The sequence below is a fragment of the Piliocolobus tephrosceles genome, chromosome 21 (genome assembly GCF_002776525.5).
Source record: "Piliocolobus tephrosceles isolate RC106 chromosome 21, ASM277652v3, whole genome shotgun sequence".
NCBI classification, from domain to species: domain Eukaryota; kingdom Metazoa; phylum Chordata; class Mammalia; order Primates; family Cercopithecidae; genus Piliocolobus; species Piliocolobus tephrosceles.
In genome coordinates, this window is record NC_045454.1 from 39,880,878 (window position 1) to 39,907,823 (window position 26,946).

Below are 26,946 nucleotides of genomic sequence, written 5' to 3' on the forward strand. Positions count from 1 at the left end.
TTCCCTTCAGCCTTCAGCCATCTTTGCTTGCTCTTAGCTGAAGCTGCCCATCCTGGGGTCTCCACGGCACCCCAAATCAGACACATCCCCTGGGGGATTGTAACTTTGCATTTCTCCCCCAACCATCACCTCCACTCTCTCCCCCTCCACCCCTCACCTCTCAAAGCCCCTAGCCCTCCTCCCCTCCCTGGCACCGGCCCCTCCTCCCCACCTAGGCCCCCTCAGAGACCAGCCTCAGCCAAACCAGAGAATGTGACCCAACTTTAGAAATGACAGTGACGGCCGGGCGCGGTGGCTCATGCCTGTAATCTCAGCACTTTGGGAGGCCAAAGCTGGAGGATCGCTTGAGCCCAGGAGTTTGAGACCAGCCTGGGCAACATAGCAAGAACCCCCTTCTCTATAAAAAATTAGCCGGGCATTGTGGCACATGCCTGTAGTCCCAGCTACTTGGGAGGCTGAGGCAGAAGGATTGCTTGAGCCCAGGAGGTGGAGGCTGCAGTGAACTATGATCACATCACTGCACTCCAACCCAGGCGACAGAGAGAGACCCTGTCCCTTTAAAAAAAAAAAAAAAAAAGGCAATGAACAAAAGCATGGCTCTAAGTCTTCCAAAGTGAGAATCCCCCACTCCCCCTGCATCCCTCCAGAACTGTAGCTCAGAGCCCAAGCTGAATCTGACTTTTCTCTTTTCTCTCTCTCTCCCTGCTCCCGAGCAGTGAAGTAATCTTTTTTTAATGACCGTTTCTTCCATTTTTTTCCTCCTCTTTTCCATTGATTTGAAATATCTATTTTATCATTCTCTGCATCTTTCTCTCTCTATTTTTTCGGCTCGTGTGGATTTCTGTTTTCTTTCTTCTGTTCCTCCCCCCCCCCCCCCCCTTCCTTCTTTGTTCCCCTCCCCCCCCCCCCCCCCCTTTTTTTTTTTTTTTTCCGTTTTCGGTGCTGCCAGGGGCCGCATGCCTTACCTGGACATGTATCAGATGCTGAGACACATGTCTCCGCCCCTGGGTCTGGGGAAGAAGTGTCCGGCCAGAGTGGCTTACAAGGTAGACTACCCTTGCCGACCACCGACGTCCGGGCACTGGGTTTTTTTTTTTCTTCTTCTTCTTCTTTTTTTTAGTGCTGACCAGAAACACCCGGCCGACTCTCTTTTTCCAACGTTTCTCTTTTTTGTTTTTGATTCTTTTTTTTCTTTTCTCGAGTAAACTGATCATGATCATCCCTTGATTCTAAGCAGCACACTGTGTCCGTCCTTTCTGATGAGTGTCTTCGTGTTTTGAGACTCCATTATGGCCGACACGCTGGGGGTGGGGGAGGGGAGCGCCCAGGTCCCCTTGCACCTGGTCTCCCAGGTACCAAATTGGAAACAAACACGCTTCTTCGGGAAGTCAAAACCCACGCCTCCCACTTTTGCCCACCCAGAGCGGCCCCCATGCCCAGGCTGGGGCAGGCGCCTTGCAGAGAGGGGTTTTAGCCCCCAAAAGCAGGGGAAGTCCCCGTCCCATCTTTTGTGCCTCGAGCCCCCAGGTCCCCGCCCCTGCTACACATACCTGAAGCTGATCTCTGACCTAGGGCCTTGGGGGATTCGAGACCTTCCAAGAAGCACCAAGAACCTCTCTTCCCCTCCTTTCCCTCCCGTGGAGTTTTGTCCCCAGCCCCCGTCCCTAACTCCCCCCCAAGACACCCCAACATGCCTCTCCATTGTTCCAGAGTGGGCAGGCGGCCGCAGTTGGACCCCTGGACGGTGGCACACTGATGCAGGCCATGCACGCTGCCTTGGCGGGGCCTGGGGCGGGCAGGCACCATGGCCGACGGGGGGTGGTGCATGCTGGCTGAGAGAGCAAGCGTCCTGCCGCCAAGCGGCTGGGCCGGGCCACCCCTCCAGATCCCCGTCCTGGAATCTCCCTTGGCGCCCAAGGACAGATGCTCTGTTTCCTCCACTCATCCACAAGAAGTTCAGGGATGACCCCTAAAGATTCTCCCCGCCCAAAAAATATTACCCCATCATCCTATTCTCCCATCCACCTTGATCTTCCCTGCGTCCCCATCCATCAGTGCTATTTGTACCCGCCCCATGTTGCCGCCTCCCCACCTCATTCCTTTCCTTCCTCTGTGTACCCCTCCTCACCTAACCTCTATGTCTCCCCTCACTTCTCAATCAAAGCCAGGGACAAGGTTGTCCCACCAGCATCTCAGACAGTGAGCCTCTCCTGGCACCTGTTGCTCCGCCCCCCACCCCCCACTCCACACACACAGTTTTCCTCAACTCGCTTCTCTCAGTCTCTGCTTAGATGAATGTGTGCGCATGTGCAAGAGAGGGACAGAAAGCCCTTCCTCTCCCGGTCTTTGTGCAGGCCACCATGGGTCCATAAGACAACTGTGTGCAAATTTGAAAAAGGCACCCTTTTCACAGAACATGTCTGTTGGAAAATTGTTGCAATTCACCAATGTGGTGAGAACAAGACACTTTCTTTCTATCAGCTGAGAAGCTGTTATATTTAGTACACAAATCAGGGGCGGGGTGTGGTGGCTCATGCCTGTAATCCTAGTGCTTTGAGAGGCTGAGATGGGAGGGTCACTTGAGCCCAGTTCGCAATTAGCCTGGGCAGCATAGCAAGACCCCATCTCTACAAAAAGAAAAACTATTTTAATAAATAAGTACATACATCTATCATTTCCAAGATGGGAGCCCTTTGTGCAGTGTACAACCTGCACAACTGTGCACAGTGGCCCAGTCTGTGTGTGTTTCTCTATTTCCCACCTCCTTCCCCACCCTGCCCCCAGTGTCCCCTCTACTGTCCTGCTCTGGATTTACCATACCCCTCCCCATCTTCAGCTCTGTGTTTCCTGCCCACATGTGTCTGAATCACCACCCAAGTCACCCTCACCCCCCTTCTCTGTGCCACCTCAGCCTGGGCTGGTGCACACCAGCCCAGCGTCCTCTCCCATGCCACCAAGCGTGGTGGACAGAGCCCCTGCCTGGGACATGGGGAATCTTTTCTTCCCTGGGCTGGAAGGGAATGCCCCTCACCCCTTCCCCCTGCCATTGCACAGAGAGCCAAGATCCGGACATGTCCCTGAGATACACTTCCCACGGAGCTATGAATGAGTCTCGAGATTCCGTCTGCATGCACCCCTGTCTGTGCTGTTCTGTGTCACAGCCTTGCTGCATGCCTGCGAGGGGCCTGCCCCGTCAGTGGGGGGCTGCCTGCCTGCTGCTTCTCAGAGGAATGGTGTGGTCTATGCCCATCTGGTCTGGGCCAAGACGGGTTGGGGGTGGGGAGCCGGCGGCGCCCCCCACCAGCGGCTGTGGTTCTGGCCCCGTCAGCCTTGGCTGTTGCACGCGCTGCTCAAATCCAGCTTGTGCTCTTTTTCTTTGGGGTCAGACCGAAACAGGGCCGTCCAGAAGAACTCTGGGGCGGGGTGGGGCGGGGGTGGGGCAAGGATTGAGGCTAACCCTGGAAATGCCAGCTGTCAGGTCAAGCAGGTGGGGGGAAAAAGGAGAGGGCAGGGGACCAGAAATACAGGAGAGCCTTTTGTGCCCTCCCTACGGGCCACCAAGAGAAACAGAGTACTGGGACAGGTAACCTGAGTGAGGGACACCTCAGCCACTGCAGCCTTCAGAGTTCTTCCTCAGACTCCCTGGGTAGGGGTGGGCGTGGCTCACGGGAGACCCAGGAGAGATGCCTGGGAATGACTGCGCTTGCCTTCGGTTTTCTGTAGCGGCTTCTGCGGATGGACCTGCCCGTCGCAGATGACAACACCGTCCACTTCAATTCCACCCTCATGGCTCTGATCCGCACGGCCCTGGACATCAAGATTGCCAAGGGTAAGGAAGGGACAGGGGCGGGGCAGACAGGCGGGACAGGGTGGAACTGGAGATCTCCCTCCCTGCCCCAAACTAGAGGAGCTGCTGTCACCACCCAGATTTTCATTCATGCTTCCATTCAATCGTTCCACAGCATTTTTTGGGGTTTTTGGTTTGGGTTTTGTTTGTTTGTTTTTGTTTTCTTTTTTTTTTTTTGAGACAGTCTTGCTCTGTTGCCCAGGCTGCAATGCAGTGACATGATCGCAAGTCACTGCAACCTTGACCTCCCAGGCTCAAGTGATCCTTCCACCTCAGCCTCCCCAGTAGCTGGGACTACAGGCACACACCACCATACTTGGCTAATTTTTTTGTGTGTGTGTGACGGTTTCCCTGTGTCACCCAGGCTGAAGTGCGATGGTGCAATCTTGGCTCATTGCTACCTCCACCTCCTGGGTTCAAGAGATTCTCCTGCCTCAGCCTCCCAAGTAGCCGGGATTATAGGTACATACCACCACACCCGGCTAATTTTTTATATTTTGGGTAGAGACAGGATTTCACCATGTTGGCCAGGCTGGTCTCGAACTTGTGACCTCAAGTGATCCACCTGCCTCGACCTCCCAAAGTGTTGGATGACAGGCGTAAGCCACTGTGCCCAGCCTGGTTTTTTTTTTTTTTGAGACGGAGTTTCGCTCTGTTGCCCAGGCTGGAGTGCAGTGGTGCGATCTCGGCTCACTGCAAGCTCCACCTCCTGGGTTCACGCCATTCTCCTGCCTCAGCCTCCCAAGTAGCTGGGACTACAGGTGCCCGCCACCACGCCTGGCTAATTTTTTGTATTTTTAGTAGAGACAGGGTTTCACCATGTTAGCCAGGATGGTCTCGATCTCCTGACCTCGTGATCCACCCGTCTCAACCTCGCAAAGTGCTGGATGACAGGCGTGAGCCACTGTGCCCAGCCTAATCTTTTATATTTTTTATAGAGATGAGGTTTCATCAGGTTGCCCAGGCTGATCTCAAACTCCTGGGCTCAAGCAGTCCTCCCACCTCGCTCTCCTAAAATGCTGGTATTACAGGCATGAGTCACCACACCAGGCCCATTTGCAGATATTTAGTGCACCCCTTCAATGTGCCAGAGACCCGTCCAAGCGTGGGGAACCCAGCAGCTTACACTTCAGGTGGACGGGGAGGCCGCCACTGAGGAGGTGAGGCAGTGTCTCGTGGATCCCTGGGGGGGAAGGTGCTCCAGGCAGAAGGACTGGCAAAGGCACTGACAGGGGGGTGAACAGGGGACACCTGGGGTATTGAGCTGACTCACCTTCTGAGTGAGGGCGTGCCACGCAGGTTCAGAACAGAGGAGAAGCCTGACCCAACTCACATTTGAACAGGTTCCCTCCGGCCACTGAGGGGATGAGGGACCGGAAGGAGGCCAGGGTCAGGGCTGCTGATATCATCCGGGTGGAGACAGGACAGTAGCTTAGAACTAGGAGTAGGCCGGGCATGGTGGCTCACGCCTGTAATCTCAGCACTTTGGGAGGCCAAGGTGGGTGGATCAGTTGAGGTCAGAATCACCAGCCAGCCTGGCCAATATGGTGAAACCCCCGTCTCTACTAAAAATACAAAATTTAGCCAGACCTGGTGGTGGGTACTGTAGTCCCAGCTACTCGGGAGGCTGAGACAGAACAATCGATTGAACCTGGGAGGCGGAGGTTGCAGTGAGCCGAGATCACCCCACTGCACTACAGCCTGGGAGACAGAGCAAGACTCTGTCTCAAAAATAAAATTAAATTAACTAACTGGACATGGTGGCATATGCCTGTGGTCCCAGCTACTCAGGAGACAGAGATGACAGGATTGCTTGAAGCCAGGAGTTTGAGGCTGCAGTGAGTCATGATTGCACCACTGCCCTCCAGCCTGGGTGACAGAACGAGATCCTGGCTCAAAACAACAAAAAGAAAAAGAAAAAAAAAAATTTTTTTAAGCTGAGAAGGGGCTGGGCGCGGTGGCTTACACCTGTAATCCCAGGACTTTGGGAGGCCAAGGTGGGTGGATCACGAGGTCAGGAGATGAAGACCAGCCTAGCCAACATGGTGAAACCACATCTCTACCAAAAATATAAAAATTCCGGGTGTCATGGTGGGCGCCTGTAACCCCAGCTACTCTGGAGGCTGAGGCAGGAGAATCACTTGAACCCGGGAGACAGAGGTTGCACTGAGCCAAGATGGCACCACTGAACTCCAGGCTGGGTGACAGAGCAAGACTGCTCAAAAAAAAAAAAACGCTGAGGCCAGGCACAATGGCTCACGCCTGTAATCCCAGCACTTTGGGAGGCCGAGGCAGGAGGATCACTTGAGGCCAGGAGTTTAAGACCAGCCTGGCGAACACAGAGAGACCCCATCTCTATAGAAAATTTTAAAATTAGCCAGGTGTGGTGATGGGCACCTGTAGTCCCAGCTACTTGGGAGGCTGGAGTGGGAAGATCACTGGGGACCGGGAGGTCAAGACTGCAGTGAGCTATGTGATGACCACAGATATAGCGGCTTAAGACACACCCATTTGTCAGTTCACAGTCCCGTAGGTCAGAAGTCCAAGAAGCTGTACTGGGCTGTCTGCTGAGGGTCTCACGAGGCTGAAATCAAGGTGTCAGCCAAGCTGGGCTCCTCTCTGGAGGATCTGGGGGAGAATGTACTTCCAGGTTCATTCAGGTGTTGGCAGAATTGAAGTCCTTGTGGCTGTAGGACTGAGGTCTTGTTTTATCACTGGCTTTTTAGCTTTTTGCTCCTGGAAGTGCATGTATCCTCCATGTGCTCCCATTCTCTCCAACTTCCCCATCTGCCATCAAGCAGAGAGAATATTGTGCTTTTCAAGGGCTCACCTGATTGGGGCAGGCCTACCCTGATCATCTCTGTATTTTGAGGTCAGCTGACTTGATATTTTAACTTTTTTTCTTGAGACAGAGTTTCGCTCTTGTTGCCAAGGCTGGAGTGTAGTGGTACGATCTCAGTTCACTGCAACCTCTGCCTCCCAGGTTCAAGCAATTCTCCTGCCTCAGCCTCCCGAGTAGCTGAGACTACAAGTGCCTGCCACCACACCCAGCTAATTCTTTTTGTATTTTGTATTTGTAGTAGAGACAGGGTTTCACAAGGTTGGCCAGGCTGGTTTTGAATTCCTGACCTCAGGTGATCCACCTGTCTCAGCCTCCCAAAGTGCTGGGATTACAGGTGTGAGCCACCGTGCCCAGCATTTTTTTTTTTTTTTTTTTGAAACAGAGTCTCATACTGTCACCCAGGCTAGAGTGCAGTGGTACAATCTCGGCTCCCTGCAACCTCCACCTCCCAGGTTCAAGTGATTCTTCTGCCTCAGCCTCCCGAGTAGCTGGTATTACAGGCATGCGCCACCACGCCCGGCTAATTTTTTGTATCTTTAGTAGAGACAGGGTTTCAGCATTTTAGCAGGATGGTCTCGATCTCCCGACCTCGTGATCTGCCCGCCTCAGCCTCCCAAAGTGCTGGGATTACAGGCATGAGCCACCTCACTGGGCCTCTGGTATTTTAATGGTATCTGCAAAGTCCCTTCATAGCCTGGGCAGTGATCCCTAGATTAGTGTTTGAATAAACAGAATCTTGGTGGAAGGGCAGGTTTGAATTCTGCCTACCACAGTTCCTTCATCTGTACAACGGGTCTAACAACACCCCCACTCTTCACATGTAATGCCATCGTAACTCCGCTGCTGTGGCACTCTGAGGATCTGGTTCAGGGGTCCTAAAACCACCCACAGGTTCAGTGATCCCCTGGAAGAACTCAGCACTAAGAAAAGTTTTTATACTCACAGTTTATTGCAGTGAAAGAATACAGATTAAAATCTGCAAAGGGCCGGGCACGGTGGCTCACGCCTGTAATCCCAGCACTTTGGGAGGGTGCAATGGGCGGATTGCTTGAGGTCACACAGTTCGAGACCAGCCTGACCAACATGGTGAAACCCTGTCTCTATTAAAAATACAAAAATTAGCCAGGCGTGGTGGCTGGCACCAGTAATCCCAGCTACTTGGAAGGCTAAGGTACGAGAATCACTTGAACCCGGGAGGCAGAGGTTGTAGTGGGCCGAGATCCTGCCACTGCACTCCAGGCTGGATAGAGTGAGAATCTATAAGGAAAAAAAAAAAAAAAATCTGCAAAGGGCCAGGCGTGGTGGTTCACACCTGTAATCTCGGCACTTTGGGAGGGCAAGTTGGGCAGATCACTTGAGGTCATAAGTTTGAGACTACCCTGGCCAACATGGCAAAACCCCATCTCTACCAAAAATACAAAAATTAGGCGTGGTGCCAGACTCCTGTAATCCCAGCTACTCAGGAGGCTGAGGCAGGAGAATCACGTGAACCTGGGAGGTGGAGGTTGCAGTGAGCTGAGACCACGCCATTGCGCTCCAACCTGGGCAACAAGAGCAAAACTCTGTATTAAAAAAAAAAAAAAAAAAAGGGTGCGGTGGCACATGCCTGTAGTCCCAGCGACTCCAGAGTCTGAGGCACGAGCATCCCTTGAACCCAGGAGATAGAGCTACACTAAGCCGAGATCGTGCCACTGCACTCCAGTCTGGGTGACAGAGCAAGACTCTGTCTCAAACAAACAAACAAAATCCAAAAACATAAAATGTGCAAAGGAAGGGGATCTGGGGAAGGGTCCAGGAGACAGACACCAGGCATGAGCTTCCAGTTGTCTGCTCCCAGTGGAGTTGTGCAGACAACACTTAATTCTCCTTGCAATGTGTGACAACACGCACTGTGTACTGCCAACCAGGGAAGCTCACCTGAGCCTTGGTGCCCCAGGGTTTTTATTGAGGGTTTGTCATGCAGGCAGGGCTGACCATAGTTACTCAGTCTCCAGTCCCTCAAAAGGTCAAACTGATACCACGTGGCTCAAGACCCCAACTATAAATCACATTGTTAGAATTAACTGTATGGAAAATTAACCAGGCGTGGTGGTGGGCGCCTGTAATCCCAGCTACTCGGAAAGCTGAGGCAGGAAAATCACTTGAACCCAGGAGGCAGAGGTTGCAGTGAGCCAAGATCACACTATTGCACTCCAGCCTGGGCAACAGAGCAAAAACTCCATCTCAAAATAAATGAATAGAATGAACTCTATGGGCCAGGTACGGTGACTCACTCCTGTAATCGTATGAGGCCAGGGGTTTGAGACCAGCCTGGGCAACATAGTGAGACCCTATCTCTTTTTTTTAAAAAAAAAAAAAAAGGCCAGGCACGGGGTGGCTCACACCTGTTACCCCAGCACTTTGGGAGGCCAAGGCGGTTGGATCACGAGGTCAGGAGATTGAGACCATCACGGCTAACATGGTGAAAACCCATCTCTACTAAAAAATACAAAAAAAAATTAGCTGGGTGTGGTGGTGGGAGCCTGTAGTCCCAGCTACTTGGGAGGCTGAGGCAGGAGAATGGTGTGAACCCAGGAGGCAGAGCTTGCAGTTTGCAGTAAGCTGAGATCACGCCACAGCACTGTCCAGCCTGAGCAAACAGAGCGAGACTCCATTAAAAAAAAAAAAAAGGCTGGGCGTGGTGGCTCACGCTTGTAATCCCAGCACTTTGGGAGGCCAAGGTGGGTGGATCACGAGGTCAGGAGATGGAGACCATCCTGGCTAACACGGTGAAACCCCATCTTTACTAAAAAATACAAAAACTTAGCTGGGCGTGGTGGCAGGCGCCTGTAGTCCCAGTTACTCCGGAGGCTGAGGCAGGAGAATGGTGTGAACCCGGGAGGCGGAGCTTGCAGTGAGCCGAGATCGCGCCACTGCACTCCAGCCTGGGAGACACAGCGAGACTCAAAAAAAAAATGAACTATACAGTGTGGCCTAAGGCCCCTTGCTAAATACAGACACTATTTTCAGGCAGAACATTTCAAAGGCTTAAAGATCACCTCCTAGGAGCAAGTCAAGGACCAATCCTTCCACTGCAATGTGCAGGGTTTGGACAACACCAGCCTGCTGAGCTAGTCCTTACTGCTCAGAACCCCAGAAAGTCCAGCCTGTATGACACCTACTGGATTCCCTCCCTGAAGGTTTCAAAGGCTCCCGGAGATGTCCCTGCGTTTGGCTGTCACAGTTGTTACTTATACCCCAGACGCCACTGAGTTCCCTGAAGACAATGATTTCCCAGATTTCTTTATTTTATTTTATTTTTTATTTTTTTGAGACGGAGTCTCGCTCTGTCGCCCAGGCTGGAGTGCAGTGGTGCGATCTCAGCTCACTGCAACCTCTGCCTCCCGGGTTTACGCCATTCTCCTGCCTCACCCTTCTGAGTAGCTGGGACTACAGGCGCCCGCCACCACGCCCAGCTAATTTTTTGTATTTTTAGTAGAGACAGGGTTTCACCGTATTAGCCTGGATGGTCTCAATTTTCTGACCTCGTGATCCTCCCGCCTTGGCCTCCCAAAGTGCTGGGATTACAGGCATGAGCCACCGTGCCCGGCCGATTCTCCAGATTTCTGAGCCAGGGGCCCTTCCACCTCTTATCCTCAGTGAGTGCCAGGCCTCATCCTGGCGTTCCACAGCTGAGCCAGGCTCTCGGGGTTAAAGAAGGTCAGGAGGGTGGGGACAGCAGTGGAAGAGTGGTACTAATGGCAGCCCTTTGAGCAGATGCGAGTCTCAGGAGAGCGTAACACGGTTTGTTTTCACCGTTCAGTTCACTTTCTAAGCACACTGAGCTTCCTTTCCAGCAGGTTAAGGGGCCTCAAGGGGGGACAGATTAACCTCAATCATTCTTCAGATTCTCGAAAGTGGTGCCACCATTCATTGCTGGAGATTGGGAGAAAGTGGGCAGGTCCATCTCATTTTCTCTGTCTCTGTCTCTCTCTCTTCCCTGTCCATCTGTTTCTCTCTCCCACCCACCCCTCTGTTCTCTCTGCCCAGAAGAATCTGTTTTTGTTTTGTTTTGCTTTTGTTTTTTGAGATGGAGTCTCTTTCTATTTCCCAGGCCGGAGTGCAGTGGCTCAATCTCAGCTCACCACTGCAGCCTCCGCCTCCCGGGTTCAAGCAATTCTCCTGCCTCAGCCTCCCGAGTAGTTGGGATTACAGGTATGCGCCACCACGCCCAGCTAATTTTTGTGTTTTTACTAGAGACAGGGTTTCACCATGTTGGCCAGGCTGGTCCCTATCCTCTTGCAAGCCCCCAACCCCAGGCATTGAGGGCAGAGCCAACCACCTGCCTGAATCAATTAGCATATTAAACGCAAGCCCAGTTAGCAACATCCAAATAGCAGCCTACAGTGACGTTCTGACTTCTGCCGAGCGCTCACAGCAAGGGCGTTCTACACTGGGCGGACGGCCCACATACTAATCCGTGGACAGTACTCCAGGATTGCAAGGTGAAGACAGACTGTGTGGAGGTTGGGGATGGTGCTGAATGCCCTACAGTGCACAGAACAGACCCCGCCACAGAGAATGTTTACCAACGGCATGAGGATGAGAGCGGGAAGGGAGACAGCCTTGGGCAGCCCCACCTGGGAACATGAACCGTTCATGGGTGACTCTTGCCCACTTGCAGAGACACCTCCTATTCCTGATAGTCCCAGTGTTAATATAATAATTCTGTACTTGAGGCTGGGTGCAGTGGCTCACCACCTGTAATCCCAGTGCTTTGGGAGGCTGAGGCAGGAGGACTGCTTGAGGCCACAAGTTTGAGATCAGCCTGGGCAACATAATGAGACCCCAGGACTACAAAAAAAAAAAAAGATTTTCAGCCAGGCGGGATGGCTCACGCCTGTAGTCCCAGCATTTTGGGAGGCCGAGGTGGGCAGATCACTTGAGGTCAGGAGTTGAAGACTAGCCTGGCCAATATGGTGAAACCCCATCTCTACTAAAAATGCAAAAAATTAGCCAGGCACAGTGGCGTGTGACTGTAATCCCAGCTACTCGGGAGGCCGAGGCAGGAGAATCGCTTGAACCTGGGAGGCGGAGGATGCCATGAGCCAAGATGGTGCCAATGCACTCCAGCCTGGGCAATAGAGTGAGATTCTGTCCCAAAAAAATTAATTAATTAATTTTCATTATCCAGGCATGATAGTATGTGCCTGTAGTCCCAGCTACTCAGGAGACTGAGGCAGGAGGATCACCTGAGCCCAGGAGTTAGAGGCTACAGCAAGCTATGATCATACCACACTCCAGCCTGGGCAACAGAGGAAACCCTGTCTCTCAAAAATGGGGAGACACCAGCCATATTGGATTAGGGTCTTAGGGACCTCATTTAACCTTCATTATGTCCTTCAAGGCTCTATCTCCAAATATAGTCACACTGTAGGTTAAAGCTTCAACATGTGAATTTGGGGTGGAACTCAGTTCAGTTACCACAGCAGGCATTTTCTTTTTCTCCATGAGAAACTTTTTTTTTTTTTGACACAGGGTCTCACTCTGTCTCGCAGGCTAGAGTGCAATGGTGCCATCACAGCTCACTACAGCCTGCACCTCCCAGGCTAAGTGATCCTCCCACCTTAGCCTCCCAAGCAGCTGGGACTACAGGTGCACACCATCACGCCCAGCTATTTTTTTTTTTTTTTTTTTTTTTTTTAAAGACAGGGTCTCCCTATGTTGCTCAGGCTGATAAAGTAACTTTTAATAGGAAATGTCATGTTTTCTTCTTTCTCTGTCTCTGAGAAGGGGCCACAGAGATCGAGGGCACCTCACTTGGCTATAGTAGACAGTAAACATAGCCACGAATTCCAGCTGCTCCCCATGAGGGAAGAAAAACTGTTATAGGTTGATGTCAAGAGCCAGGTACAGAGATTCAGTGGCTCACGCCTGTAATCCAAGAAGTTTGGGAGGCTGAGGCACGAGGATCATTTGAAGTCAGGAATTTAAGACCAGCTTGGGCAACATAGCAAGACAAAAAAAATAATAATAATAAGATTAGCCAGCCGGGCGCGGTGGCTCAAGCCTGTAATCCCAGCACTTTGGGAGGCCGAGACGGGCGGATCACGAGGTCAGGAGATCGAGACCATCCTGGCTAACACAGTGAAACCCCGTCTCTACTAAAAAAATACAAAAAACTAGCCGGGCAAGGTGGCGGGCGCCTGTAGTCCCAGCTACTTGGAAGGCTGAGGCAGGAGAATGGAGTAAACCCGGGAGGCGGATCTTGCAGTGAGCTGAGATCGGGCCACTGTACTCCAGCCTGGGCGACAGAGCCAGACTCCGTCTCAAAAAAAAAAAAAAAAAAAAGATTAGCCAAATGTGGTGGCACACTCTTGTAGTCTCAGCGATGCAAGAGGCTGAGGAGGCCAGGCGTGGTATATCACTCCTGTAATCCCAGCACTTTGGAAGGCTGAGGCAGGTGGATCACCTGAGGTCAGGAGTTGGAGACTAGCCTGGCCAACATGGTGAAACCCCATCTCTACTAAAAATACAAAATTAGCTGGGTGTGGTGGCACATGCCTGTAATCCCAGCTACTCGGGAGGCTGACACAGGAGAATCGCTCAAACCCGGGAGGTAGAGGCTGCAGTGAGCCAAGATCATGCCACTGCACTCCAGCCTGAGAAAGACAGAGCGAGACTCTGTCTCAAAAAAAAAAAAAAGAAACAAAAAAAGAGGCTGAGGCCAGATATCTGGAGCCCAGGAGTTCAAGGCTGCAGTGAGCCAGGATCCCATCACTTCACCCCAGCCTGGGAGACACAGTAAGAGCCTATTAAAAAAAATGAAAATAGGCCGGGCACGGTGGCTCACATTTGTAATCCCAGCACTTTGGGAGGTTGAGGTGGGTGGATCACGAGGTCAGGAGTTCGAGACCAGCCTGGCCAACGTAGTAAAACCCCATCTCTAATAAAAATACGGGTATGGTGGCGGGCGCCTGTAATCCCAGCTACTCCGGAGGCTGAGGCAGGAGAATCACTTGAACCCGGGAGGCGGAGGTTGCAGTGAGCCGAGATGGCACCACTGCACTCCAGCCTGGGTGACAGAGTGAGACTCTGTCTCAAAAAATAAATAAATAATAAAATTTTAAAAATAAAAATAAAATAGAATACTATTGAAATACCTCTCTAGCAGCTGGTAGCTAGCCCCTGCCCTTCCTCAGACCTCCTGGACCTCCCCTCACAATCCAGCAACTACAGGGTTAATGTTTGGCCCCAAAAGAGTCTTCACGCTCTGCATGCATCCCACAGTGGCTGTGGGTTAATGTTCCTTCCAAACCTACTGACCAATGTCTGGAACAGCACCCCTGTGCCCAAAATTTGGGGCCCTGAAACATCCGTAGAAGTGGGAGCCAGTCTGATGTATCAGGGCAGATGAGGCCGAGCTGTGAAACAAATAGCCCCAGGATCTCGCTGGCACAAACCAATAAAGGTTCTCCCACTCTTGTGTTTTTTTTTTTTTTTTTTTTCTTTTTTTTCTCAGATGATTTTTTTTTTTGAAACAGACTCTCGCTCTGTCCCCAGGCTGGAGTGCAGTGGCATGATCTCGGCTGCAAGCTCCGCCTCCCAGGTTCACTCCCTTCTCCTGCCTCAGCCTCCCGAGTAGCTGGGACTACAGGCGCCCGCCACTGCGCCCGGTTATCTTTTGTATTTTTAGTAGAGATGGGGTTTCACCGTGGTCTCGATCCCCTGACCTTGTGATCCGCCCGCCTCGGCCTCCCAAAGTGCTGGGATTACAGGCATGAGCCACCACGCCCGGCTAATTTTTTGTATTTTTAGTAGAGACAGGGTTTTGCCATGTTGGCCAGGCTGGTCTCGAACCCCTGACCTCAAGTGATGTGCCCACCTTGGGCTCCCAAAGTGCTGGAATTACAGGCGGGAGCCGCCGCGCCCGGCCTTCTCAGATGAATTTAAGATTCATCCAGTCTTGTTAGATGTCCTTCGTGGACTGACAGGGAGCTCATTTCTTCAGAGTCACTTAGGGACAGGCCTGAGGGGACAGACACTGTCCATACCATCACCAGCCACGCAACAGACAGAAAGAGAACTTGGGAGGGTCCCGCTGTGACAGTTAAATAGCCTGGCCCCTGGTGCAGTAGCTCACGCCTGTATTCCCAGTGTCTTTGGAGGCTGAAGCAGGAGGATCACTTGAGTCCAGGAGTTTGAGATCACCCCGGGTAACACAGTGAGACCCACTCTCTACAAAACCAAAAACAAAAAAATATTAGCCAGGCGTGGTGGTGTGCACCCATAGAACCAGCTACTCAAGAGGCTGATGTGGGTGGATTGCCTGAGCCCAGGAGCTCGAGGCTTTGGTGAACAAGGATAGTGCCACAGCCTGGGCAACAGAGCAAGACCCTGTCAATCGATCGATCGATCAATAGATGATAGATAGATAGATAGATAGATAGATAGATAGATAGATAGATTTTTTAAATTTTTTTTTAAATAATAAGCTGGGTGCAGTGGCTCATGCCTGTAATCCCAGCACTTTGGGAGGCTGAGGCAGGCAGATCACCTGAGGTCAGGAGTTCGAGACCAGCCTGGCCAACATGGTGAAACCCCGTCTCTACAAAAATATAAAAACAGCCAGGCATGATGGCAGATACCTGTAATCCCAGCTACTCGGGAGGATGAGGTGGGAGAATCTCTTGAACCTGGGAGGTGAAGGTTGCGGTGAACCGAGATCGTGCCATTGCACTCCAGCCTGAGTGACAGAGCGGGACTCCATCTCAAAAATAATAATAAATGCTCTGGCCCCAAAGCGGCACATTACATGGTGCACACTCCATTAGCAAGAACTCATCACATGGCCCTACCAACCACAGGAGGAACCCTCTCCTGTACTCAGGTAGGAGGGCCAGGAAACACCGGCAGAGAGCTTTAATGACCACCATGACTGGGGTGAGGGACCAGGGATTGGCTGTAGGCCAAGGGCATGTCCATGGCATTGGAGACTTGGGAAAAGACCTCCTCTGGGCCACGCACGGTGGTTCTCATCTGTAATTCCAGCACTTTGGGAGGCTGAGGTGGGAGGATCGCTTGAGCCCATGAGGTCGAGACTGCAGTGAGCTATGATTGCGCCACAGCACTCCAGCCTGGGCGACAGAACAAAACCCTGTCTCAAAAATCAAAATAAAACCAAAACCAAAACCTCCTCTGTTGGGGATGCTCCAGGGCGTCCGTCCCAGCCTTGGACAGATGGGTCACTGCAACAATAATCCTACAGCAGACACTGTCCCAAGGCTGCACGCACATTACTTTGATCATCAAACAACCAGGTGACAGCCGGGCATGGTGGTGCGCGCCTGTAGTCCCAGCTACTCAGGAGGCTGAAGCGGGATAATCTCTTGAACCCGGGAGGCGGAGGGTGCAGTGAGCCGAGATCACGTCACTGTGATCTTTTTAACAGAGAGACTCTGTTTTAAAAAAAAAAAAGAAAAAGAAAAAGAAAAAACAGACCAGGCGCAGTGGCTCATGCCTGTGATCCCAGCACTTTGGGAGGCTGAGGAGGGTGGATCATCTGAGGTCAGGAGTTCGAGACCAGCCTGGCCAACATGGTGAAACCCCCGTCTCTAGTAAAAATACAAAATTAGTCGGGCGTGGTGGCGCACACCTGTAATCCCAGCTACTCGGGAGGCTGAGGCAGGAGAATCGCTTGAACCCAGGAGGCAGAGGTTGCAGTGAACTGAGATCGTGCCATTGCACTCCAGCCTGGGCAACAAGAGTGAAACTCCATCTCAAAAAAAAAACAAAAACAAAACAAAGCCAGGTGAGGCAAGTACTCTTGCTATTGTCTCCATCTCACAGATGGAGAAACTAAGGCACTAAGTGGTAGAGTAACCTAAGTCATGCAGCTGATAACTGGGAGACAAGATTGGGACCCAGGTGGCCCAGCTGTTCTCCATGTTGGGCTGTCTCCTGCGCAGCTGCTTCATGGTCCTGGCCCCATCGAGAATCAGAGCCCACAAGGTCATTGCAGCAGCACTGCCTAGGGCCTCCTCTGGACCAGGCCCTCAGGGAACTGGAGACCCCACAGAGACCAGAAAGATTGGGGTCTCGTTCTCGGGAGCCTCTGGCTTTGCAGCTGACCCAGAGTCCAGCTGACACCCAGGCAGAGAGTCAGGATCTGTCTGCACCCCCATTGCAGGAGGAGCCGACAAACAGCAAATGGACGCTGAGCTGCGGAAGGAGATGATGGCGATTTGGCCCAACCTGTCCCAGAAGACGCTAGACCTGCTGGTCACACCTCACAAGTGTAAGAGCCGAGCCCAGCCCTGGGATCCGATCCATCAGGACGGATGGAGGGGGAGGGAAAGAGGAGGCCTGGGGAGAGTGTCGGCCCCGGCTGGTATACACAGGGACTCAGGACGAGGGCCCTAAGGAGGCCTGCCCATGGTGAGCTCGCCCTGTGTGTGCCCCCAGCCACGGACCTCACTGTGGGGAAGATCTACGCGGCCATGATGATCATGGAGTACTACCGGCAGAGCAAGGCCAAGAAGCTGCAGGCCATGCGCGAGGAGCAGGTGCGCTGTTCGCCACTCTGGGGACATATGGGCTAGGGACAGTGGCTTGCATGTCACCATGGGAACCAACTGGAATATGAGGGTGGCAAAGCCCCAGGGCAGGTCCCTGAAAAGTAGGGACTAGGCCGGGCCCGGTGACTCAGGCCTGCAATCCCAGCATTTTGGGAGGCCGAGGCGGGCAGATCACCTGAGGTCAGGAGTTCTAGATCAGCCTCAACATGGAGAAACCCCGTCTCTACTAAAAATACAAAATTAGCCGGACATGGTGGTGGGTGCCTGTAATCCCAGGTACTCAGGAGGCTGAGGCAGGAGAATCGCTTGAACCTGGGAGGCAGAGGTTGCAGTGAGCCAAGATCGTGCCATTGCACTCCAGTCTGGGCAACAAGAGCGAAACTCTGTCTCAAAAAAAAAGAAGAAAAGTAGGGGCTGGGCACGGCAGCTCACACCTGTAATCTCAGTGCTTTGAAAGGCCAGGGCAGAGGGATCGTTTGAGGCCAGTAGTTTGAGACCACTCTGGGCAACACAGTGAGACTCCATATCTACAAAAGAAAACATTAGCAAGGCATGGTGGTACACACCTGTAGTCCCAGCTATTTAGGAGGCCAAGATGGGAGGATCACTTGAGGCCAGGAGTGGGAGACCAGCCTGGGCAACATAGAAAGACCCATATCTCTACAAAAAAAAAACAAAATTAGCTGCATGTGGCGGCATGCACGTGTGGTCCCAACTACTTGGGAGGCTGAGGCAGGAGAATCACTTGAACCTGGGAGGTGGAGGTTGCAGCAAGCCAAGATCACACCACTGCACTCCAGCCCAGGTGATAGAGCAAGACTCTATCTCAAAAAAAAAAAAAAAAAAAAAAGTTCTTGCCAAGGACACATAATGTGGATTCATTCAGCTGCTCCACCAACACTTACTGAGTACCTACTGTGTGCAGGGTGCTATTCTCAGTCCTCAGGGGTGCACCCATGGGCAAAACAGGCCAGAGTCCCTGCCCTCAGGGAGCAGACATTCCAAGGGGGGAAATGCCAATGGTAGCAAATGACTGAATCGTGCAGCATCCAGCAGAGAGAAAGAAGTGTCATGGGGGAAAGTGGAGAAGAATCCAGAAGATAGGAGTACCCAGGGGAGGAGGGGATGCAATGGGAAATGGGTAGTTGGGGAGCCTCCCTGAGACGGTGAAATGTAAGCAAAGGCTTGAAGGAAAAGGGGAGAGAGTGAGCTAAGCAATACCTGGAAGGGTGTTCAAGGCAGAGGGAACAGCCAGTGCAAAGGCTCTAAGGCTGGACTGTGCCTGGGTGGTTTGGGGAACAGCAAAGAGGCCAGTGTGACGGAAAAGAGCAGGGAGGAGACAAGGGCAAGGAGGTGACAGGGCAGATCCTTCAGGGCCATGGGAGCTGCAGGAAGGACTCTGGCTTTTACCCCAAGTGAAGTGGGAGCCATGGAGGGCTCTAAGCAAAGGAAAGATCCGACCCGACTCAGGTGCTCATGGGCACCCTCTAGTGGCTCTTGTGGAACAGTGGGGTTGAAGGTAGAAGCGGGAGACCTGGGAGAAGGTGCCTGCAGTGGGAGATGAGGAGGCGGGACCAGGCTGGGACTATGACTTGGGTGGAGGAGTGAGAAGTAGTCCAGTTCTGTGTGGAATTGGAAGAAAGGGTCTAGATGGATGAGACCTGAGTGTGCGTGCGTGTGTGTGTGTGTGTATACTGGGGATGTCGCAGTGCCTTCTGGGTACCACCATCCCACCACCCTGCCCTTGTCCACACACTACTCTCTGCTCCCTTCCCCAGGACCGGACACCCCTCATGTTCCAGCGCATGGAGCCCCCGTCCCCAACGCAGGAAGGGGGACCTGGCCAGAACGCCCTCCCCTCTGCCCAACTGGACCCAGGAGGAGCCCTGTGAGTGTCACCCCTGCTAGGGAGGTGGAGTGCAGGGGTGTCGCGGTCCCCAAGTTCTGGAAGCCGCCTAAGCACCCACTGCTACCCCGGCCTCTGTCCCCCATGCAGGATGGCTCACGAAAGCGGCCTCAAGGAGAGCCCGTCCTGGGTGACCCAGCGTGCCCAGGAGATGTTCCAGAAGACGGGCACGTGGAGCCCGGAACGAGGTCCCCCCACTGACATGCCCAACAGCCAGCCTAACTCTCAGGTGCCTCTGTCCCCCGACTCCCCAGTGGCTCTCAGGGCCCGGGTGGTTCAGGAGGAAGGGATCTGGGCCCCCCCCCACACACACCTGCAGCTCCCTCCATCTGCAGACACCAGGGATCTGGAGGTCAGGCCCCAGGGCTCATCCAGCTTCGCCATCTGCTCCGCAGTCCGTGGAGATGCGAGAGATGGGCAGAGATGGCTACTCCGACAGCGAGCACTACCTCCCCATGGAAGGCCAGGGCCGGGCCGCCTCCATGCCCCGCCTCCCTGCAGAGAACCAGGTGAGGGCTTTCACCACTGCCCTGGGGCCGGACCCCTAACTCTGCACCGGGTGGGGCCGGGCCCCCCGCAACAAGCAGCCCAGTGCATCCCCTCCCTGCCGGACTCAGGCCTGGGTAGAGACTCCTTGGGCCTCTGAAGCAGTCTGCAGGCCCCACCCACTACCTGGCCACACCTGGAGCACCGGCAGACCCTCCTCCCTCACAGAGGACAGAGAGGAAAGTGCTGCCCTGGGGCAGAGGGCAGTGGCCACTGCAAAATGGTCTCTGGCTGCCCTGGTTGGAGGTTGCAGACAAGGAGGTTGTGGAAGATTAGTGGGTGCAGCAGGGTTCAACAGGGCCAGGTGAGACCTGCCACGAAGATCACCCCTACACAAACACACACACACATGCTCAACATGCATGCACACATGTGCAGTGTGCGCCTACTCAGATGCTTGCATACACACACATGCGTGTGCACGTGGGCATATACACTGCACATGTACTCACACATGCACACATGTACGTGCACACGTGTCTGTATATGGGAACTTGACAGGTCCTAGGATGAAGTAGCAGAGTCCGGGGTGGGTCTGGGGGCAGCTGGGTTCTTATTTTCTGTCTGGTCTCTGTGGGGGTCACTGGGGGGGACAGGGGTGTGTGCTTGATGTGTGTCTGTGTGGCCGCTTCACCCAGCTGCCAGGCCCACCTGCAGATGATCCAGTTGCCCTGGACTCATGGGACAGAGGGCCCAGAGGCATAGCTGGCTGCCCCCCAGGCCTGAGCAGCAGCGGCCCCATGCACACAGCCCGCCTCTGGAGGAGAACAGGGCGTGGCTTCAAGAGCCTGGCCCGGGCGCGTGGCATGTGTGGCTGTGGGGAGCTTTCTGTGTGCTGTGTGCGGCGTCTGCACGGGGCAGGAGGCTGTGCTGTGCCTGGCTGGACCAGGGTCACCTGAGGGCCTGGCCTCTGGCTGCTGGGAACATGGGTTGGAGAGCACCCAGTGTGCATGCTGCTGCCCCCTCAGGACTGAGCTGCTGGGCCCCAGGAGAGGGTTGGGACAAGCCCAGCTGACAGCCACCACGTGGAAGCTTTGAGCATCGGCTGGAGCCAGGGGTTGGGGTGTGCATCGCATGAGGCAGAGCCCAGGGCCAGGGGCTCGAGGCTGCACCGTCCCGTCTTTCGGTCCCGTGCCTCTGCCATCTGTCTGTCTGTGTCTCCTGTCTGTCTCCTCTGTACCCATGGAAATGGAGGACATCCAGCCCTGGGGGCCCAGGACACCCACCCGCCAGGACTTTAACTTTTCTTTTCCTTCCTGCCTTCTCCCTCCGATTTCTCTTGATGCCAGTGCCACCCCCTCCCTGGCTTCTTCTCCATGCACCACCTCCTCACTCTCCCTCTTGCCTTTTATATTTATTTTCTTCTTTCTGTTTTTTCTGTGTGCACCATCCCATGGGGCTGTGACAGAGGAGAAGGGGCCGGCCACGTGGGAATAACCTCAGTGTATGTACTGCGCCTGCCCAGCGCCCAGCAGGGCTCCGGCCCCCTCTTCCTCCCCACCCCCCCTCCAGGGAGTCCCGTCATCTCTCACCGATCCCAGACCCCACCCTTTCTTTGCCAATCTCACCCTCTCCCCCCATGGAGCCCAATCCTTGTGTGTGGTGTCCTGTGTGTGCCCCCAACCCATACGCCCTGGTGGGCGGGGCCATCCCCATCCTCACTCCTACCCCCTTTTCTTCAGGGCCCCCCATGCCAGAGGACACCGGCTCTCCAAGAGCCTGGCCCACCCTGCACCTCTTTCTTGGGGGTTTCTTGCCCTACCACCACCACCGACCCCTGGTGCTGCAGCTCCTACCTGGAGCAGGGCCACCAGTGCTCAGCTGGGCTGGACCTTGGGAGGCGGACATTTGCCCCATCTCCCTCCTCTGCCTGCTGCAGAGAAACCTCTGTGTCAGGGCTTGACCCAGGGGTGCAGCACTGGGGAAAAGAGTGGGTCCCCAGAGCCTCAGGTGCCTGGGTATCCCCCACCCCCACCCAGAGCTCCCTAGCTTGGGCCTCACCAGAAGGACTCAGACTTGTGGGGGCAGCGAGCACAGCCCCGTTAGCGGGGAGGACCTGGAGCTGCCCTACCAGGCACCTGGTCCTGAGTCCATAGGTCAGCCAGCCACAGAGTCGGAGGCTTCTCACCGTCCCAGGAGAGAAAGCTGGGGCAGGGATGAGGGCAGCAGTCGGGGCTCCCAGGTTTGCACCCTGGATGTATGAGGGCAGGGCTTCCCTCTGGCCAGCCTGAGGCTGCTCAACCCTGGCTGGGCCCCGGGGCTGGAGGATGAGGGTCAGATCTTTCTGGTCAGAACCCAGGATGGGCTCAAAAGGAGCGTCTTGTCTCCGAGGGACAGAGGAGTCCTCACGCTCCACCCTCAGAGGCCTGGCCACACTCTGAGCCCTGATTGATCAGGGGGAGCCAAGGCCCCGCGGCACCCCCTGGCCCCTGCCCCGGGATGGTCACACGCCAGTCACCAAAGGCCGCCGCCAGGCTGCCGCGATGGGGCAGGAAGGACCGGGACCACTTGGTGCTAGCTGCTGACCCCAGCCCACTGGCCTGTCCCCCCCCAGACCATCTCAGACACCAGCCCCATGAAGCGTTCAGCCTCCGTGCTGGGCCCCAAGGCCCGACGCCTGGATGACTACTCACTGGAGCGGGTCCCACCGGAGGAGAACCAGCGGCACCACCAGCGGCGCCGCGACCGCAGCCACCGCACCTCTGAGCGCTCCCTGGGCCGCTACACCGACGTGGACACAGGTGGGCACCGACATGGACACAGATGGGCAGCCCCGTGGGGCTCAGGGACAAGCGGAACAGAGGAGAGGGGAGGAGAAGGCAGGGCGGGGGAGACACTGAGGAAGAAGAAAGGGAAAGGCCTCCATGCAGAGGGAACAGAGGGGGCCAGGCAGTGGCTGCAGGAACCTGGGTACTGCCCCCTCCCCCCGACCCACTGACCTGCCTGGGTCTAGGGGATCCCTAGGGCCCTACACCCTCCCGGTGGCCTCCTGTGTATGCAGCTGCACCACCTCTCCCTCACGACCACCTGTCTGTCTGTCTGTCTGTCCGACCCTCACCCGGCCCAGGCTTGGGGACGGACCTGAGCATGACCACTCAATCCGGGGACCTGCCGTCGAAGGAGCGGGACCAGGAGCGGGGCCGGCCCAAGGATCGGAAGCATCGACAGCACCACCACCACCACCACCACCACCATCCCCCGCCCCCTGACAAGGACCGCTATGCCCAGGAACGGCCAGACCACGGCCGGGCGCGGGCCCGGGACCAGCGCTGGTCCCGCTCGCCCAGCGAGGGCCGAGAGCACATGGTGCACCGGCAGGTGGGTGCGGCTGCAAGTGACCCCAGGCTGGGCTCACGGGCGGGGAGGTCGGGAGGAGAGAAGGGGACCCCCCACCCGACAGCCACTCTGGGCAAAGGTCCCCCGATCCCGGCTGTGACCACCTCCCATCCTGCCCCCAAGCCACAGGGGTGCCCGGCGGCCGGAGCAGACACGGCTCCCCGCCACATCGGCTGCCCATGCTGTCCCCCCAACACCCCCGCCCACCCCTGCCCCCTCCCCGCCGCCCGCAGCTGCTTCCTCCTCGGTTGTGGATCACATTTGAGTTCTGGGCCGCGCCGCCCGACCTTTCGCTTTCCTTTAACCTGGCTTCCGTTTTTGTTTCGATTATGATTTGTCTTCTGGACGCCTGTGAGTAATTTTTGAAACTTCTGCTATTTTTAACCCCGAAACTTACAAAACTCCATTTCTCATTTCTCTTTTCACTTTGTTGTGTTGGTTTTCGACTCCTCCCCTCCCTCCTTGTCTCACTCCCCCTCCTCCCCTCCCTCCTCCCTGTGGCTGTTGCTTTTTTCCATTCAAATGTCCTGTGTCCCACCCTCTCCTCCTCCTCCTCCTTCCCCTCCCGGCCCTTCTCCCTTGGCTCCCCTCTCTTCCTCCCAATCCTGTGTCTCCTTTGATTTTGTTGTATCTTTTTTTTTGATTTCCTTTGTTTCAATTTTCGTGTAGGGCAGTAGTTCCGTAAGTGGAAGCCCAGCCCCCTCAACATCTGGTACCAGCACTCCGCGGCGGGGCCGCCGCCAGCTCCCCCAGACCCCCTCCACCCCCCGGCCACACGTGTCCTATTCCCCTGTGATCCGTAAGGCCGGCGGCTCGGGTCCCCCGCAGCAGCAGCAGCAGGCGGTGGCCAGGCCGGGCCGGGCGGCCACCAGCGGCCCTCGGAGGTACCCAGGCCCCACGGCCGAGCCTCTGGCGGGAGATCGGCCGCCCACGGGGGGCCACAGCAGCGGCCGCTCGCCCAGGATGGAGCGGCGGGTCCCAGGCCCGGCCCGGAGCGAGTCCCCCAGGGCCTGTCGCCACGGTGGGGCCCGGTGGCCGGCATCCGGCCCGCACGTGTCCGAAGGGCCCCCGGGTCCCCGGCACCACGGCTACTATCGGGGCTCCGACTATGACGAGGCCGATGGCCCGGGCAGCGGGGGCGGCGAGGAGGCCATGGCCGGGGCCTACGACGCGCCACCCCCCGCACGACACGCGTCCTCGGGCGCCACCGGGCGCTCGCCCAGGACTCCCCGGGCCTCGGGCCCGGCCTGCGCCTCGCCTTCCCGGCACGGCCGGCGACTCCCCAATGGCTACTACCCGGCGCACGGACTGGCCAGGCCCCGCGGGCCGGGCTCCAGGAAGGGCCTGCACGAACCCTACAGCGAGAGCGACGACGATTGGTGCTAAGCCCGGGCGAGGTGGCGCCCGCCCGGCCCCCCACGCACCCCACGCACACACCCCACCCGAGGAGCCGCGCAGAGGCCGCGGGGGCCCAGCACAGAGGGCCCGGGAGAGGGCCAGCCGGGAGACCCCAGACTCTGGAGAGGCCAGGGCTGGGCCACAAGGGTGTCCCGCAGAGACCCTCGGCCAGAAGAGACCCTCCTGGGCAGCCACGGCGCCCCCCACCCAGTCCTGATCCCCCCCACCTACGACGGGCTCTCGGGTGGGAGGCAGGGGGCAGACAAACCACACAGCCAAGGGATTTGAATTAACTCAGCCATTTTTGGAGAACTTTGGGGAACATGGAAAAACAAAAAAAACAAAAAAAAAACATTTTTAAAAGAAAAAACGGGGAGAAAAAAATAGCTTCTATTGATGAGTTTTATCATCTCAATTGAATCTTTCCTTTCCCTGATGAACGAGAGCTGGTGGCCGAGTGCGGCAAAGAAGCCGGAAGGAACCGGAACCCCAGCGCCCAACACCCATCACCAGACACACTCATAGCCACACACGTTCTCAGACACACACAGGAGTGCTTGCCGGTTATACCAAACCCTACTATTACTGCCTGCAGAAATCAATTTAAAAAAAATAATAACTAAACAATTTTAAAAAGGACAAAAAAATTAATGATTGAGAAAAGAGGCATTTTTTTCTGACATTTGGTCCTGCTTGAAATAACAAAAGAAGAAAAAAAAAAACCCACCATGACCACCGATTCCTTTGCTTCTTTTTTCCTTTTTTCCTACCTTGTTTGAAAACCGTGGGCTTGGGACTGTGAATTATTGCATGACATTCAAAAAGAAAAAAAAAAAATAAAAAAAAGTTGAATCAAAGGGTTTTTGGATGGGAGTGGTCTTTATCCCTTGGCTAGGTGCTGCCTGGGTGGGTCTCTCCTGGGGAATCATACAAAGAGGCACTTTGTTAGCTCCTAGAAGCAGTGTTTAAAAGCGACAAAGAGGCCAGGCATTGTTGTGCACGCCTGTAATCCCAGCACTTTGGGAGGCCGAGGCAGATGGATCACTTGAGGTCAGGAGTTCGAGACCAGCCCGGCCAACATGGCAAAACCCCATCTCTACTAAAAATGCAAAAAAAAAAATTAGCCACGCGTGGTTGCACACGCCTGTAATCCCAGCTACTCCGGAGGCTGAGGCACGAGAATCACCTGAGCCTGAAAGGTGGAGGTTAACAGTGAGCCAAGATCCCACCACTGCACTCCAGCCCGAGTGACAGAGAGAGACTCTGTCTTAAAAAAAAAGAAAAAAAGAAGAAAAAAAAAGGCCAGGCGCGGTGGCTCACGCCTACAATCCCAGCACTTTGGGAGGCCGAGGTGGGTGGCTCACATGAGGTCAGGAGTTCACAACCAGCCTGGCCAACATAGTGAAACCCCGTCTTTACTAAAAACACAAAAATTAGCCAGGCACGGTGGTGGGCGCCTGTAATCCCAACTACTTGGAGACTGAAGCAGGAGAATCATTTGAACCTGGGAGGCAGAGGTTTCAGCGAGCCCAGACCGCGCCATTGCACTCCAGCCTGGGCAACAAGAGCTAAATTCCGTCTCAGAAAAAAAAAGAAAGTGGCGAAGATGGAGGAAGCTGCAGCTCTCCAGTCCCTGGTTATTTGCAATGTCTGGGTAATTGTCCCAATGACACAGAGAGCAATGCAAGCTTCTCCTGTCACGGGCCCCAGTGGAATGAGCTGGCTGAGTTGGGAGCTCAGGAAAGCAAAAAACCGAAGATCCTATCCAGGTCCTCGGCAGCTGTCCTCGCTGGGGTGCAGGGCAGTGCACCTTTCCCTCCATGCACAGGTTCCCAGTTCTCCCAAAGCTTAGGTCTGAACTGAGAGCAGCCATCCTGGGCCAGGCGAGGTGGCTCAAGCCTGTAATGCAGCACTTTGGGAGTCCAAGGCGGGCAGATTGCTTGAAGCCAGGAGTTAGAGACCAGCCTGGCTAACATGTGAAACCCCGTCTCTACTAAAAATACAAAAATTAGCCAGGCGTAGTGGCGGGCGCCTGTAATCCCAGCTACTCGAGAGGTTGAGGCAGGAGAATCACTTGAACCCAAGAGGCGGAGGTTGCAGTGAGCCAAGATCGTGCCATTGCACTCCAACCTGGGCGACAGAGCAAGACTCTGTCTCAGATAATAATAATTTGGTCTTGTGGACACCCCCACCCCAAAGTGTTTCAGCCATCCTCAGAGTCCAAGACTCCTTTGAGAACTTCTGTTCTCAGAACAGTACCTGACCCACAGCAAGCTACTACTGACTATCACCATTACTACTGTAGCATTAAGGCAAACATTTTGAACAGGTCTTGTTCCAGACAACAGGCCCTGCTTGAGCTTACCTCAGGCAAGAAATCTGCAGACTCCAGATTGCAAGACAGGTATAAGTCCTTCTAAAATAATGGTAAGCCAAGTGTGGTGGCACGCACCTGTAGTTCCAGCTATTCAGGAGGCTGAGGCAGGAGGATCACTTGAGCCCACGGAGGTCAAGA

At 54.8% G+C, this 26,946-nt stretch overlaps 1 protein-coding gene and 1 long non-coding RNA gene across 6 annotated transcripts in view; one reads left to right on the forward strand and one right to left on the reverse strand.

Moving 5' to 3' along the window:
• Positions 1-25,288, forward strand: part of CACNA1A (calcium voltage-gated channel subunit alpha1 A) — a 312,076-nt gene extending 286,788 nt beyond the window's left edge. For 2 of the 3 annotated variants that reach the window (XM_023188767.2, XM_023188768.1), the window contains 11 exons: positions 950-1,046; positions 3,724-3,829; positions 16,858-16,965; positions 17,133-17,233; positions 19,024-19,133; positions 19,242-19,380; positions 19,547-19,660; positions 21,106-21,141; positions 22,252-22,438; positions 22,765-23,015; positions 23,703-25,288. In XM_023188767.2, coding sequence (XP_023044535.1) covers positions 950-1,046; positions 3,724-3,829; positions 16,858-16,965; positions 17,133-17,233; positions 19,024-19,133; positions 19,242-19,380; positions 19,547-19,660; positions 21,106-21,141; positions 22,252-22,438; positions 22,765-23,015; positions 23,703-24,419 — 1,966 coding nt within the window. In that variant the 3' untranslated portion in view covers positions 24,420-25,288. The remainder of the gene's footprint in view (positions 1-949; positions 1,047-3,723; positions 3,830-16,857; positions 16,966-17,132; positions 17,234-19,023; positions 19,134-19,241; positions 19,381-19,546; positions 19,661-21,105; positions 21,142-22,251; positions 22,439-22,764; positions 23,016-23,702) is intronic. The other variant, XM_023188769.1, reaches the window with a different exon arrangement.
• Positions 915-26,944, reverse strand: LOC111523867. 3 transcript variants are annotated; one of them, XR_004228674.1, is made up of 4 exons: positions 26,884-26,943; positions 19,465-19,646; positions 6,355-6,634; positions 915-3,807 (listed from the first exon to the last, which is right to left on the reverse strand). It is a non-coding gene; the product is annotated as an uncharacterized LOC111523867 (long non-coding RNA). The 3 variants fall into 3 exon arrangements; XR_004228673.1 differs by lacking the exon at positions 26,884-26,943 and having other exon boundaries at positions 19,465-23,549; XR_002725624.2 differs by lacking the exons at positions 6,355-6,634; positions 19,465-19,646 and having other exon boundaries at positions 26,884-26,944.
• Between the last annotated feature and the right edge of the window lie 2 nt (positions 26,945-26,946).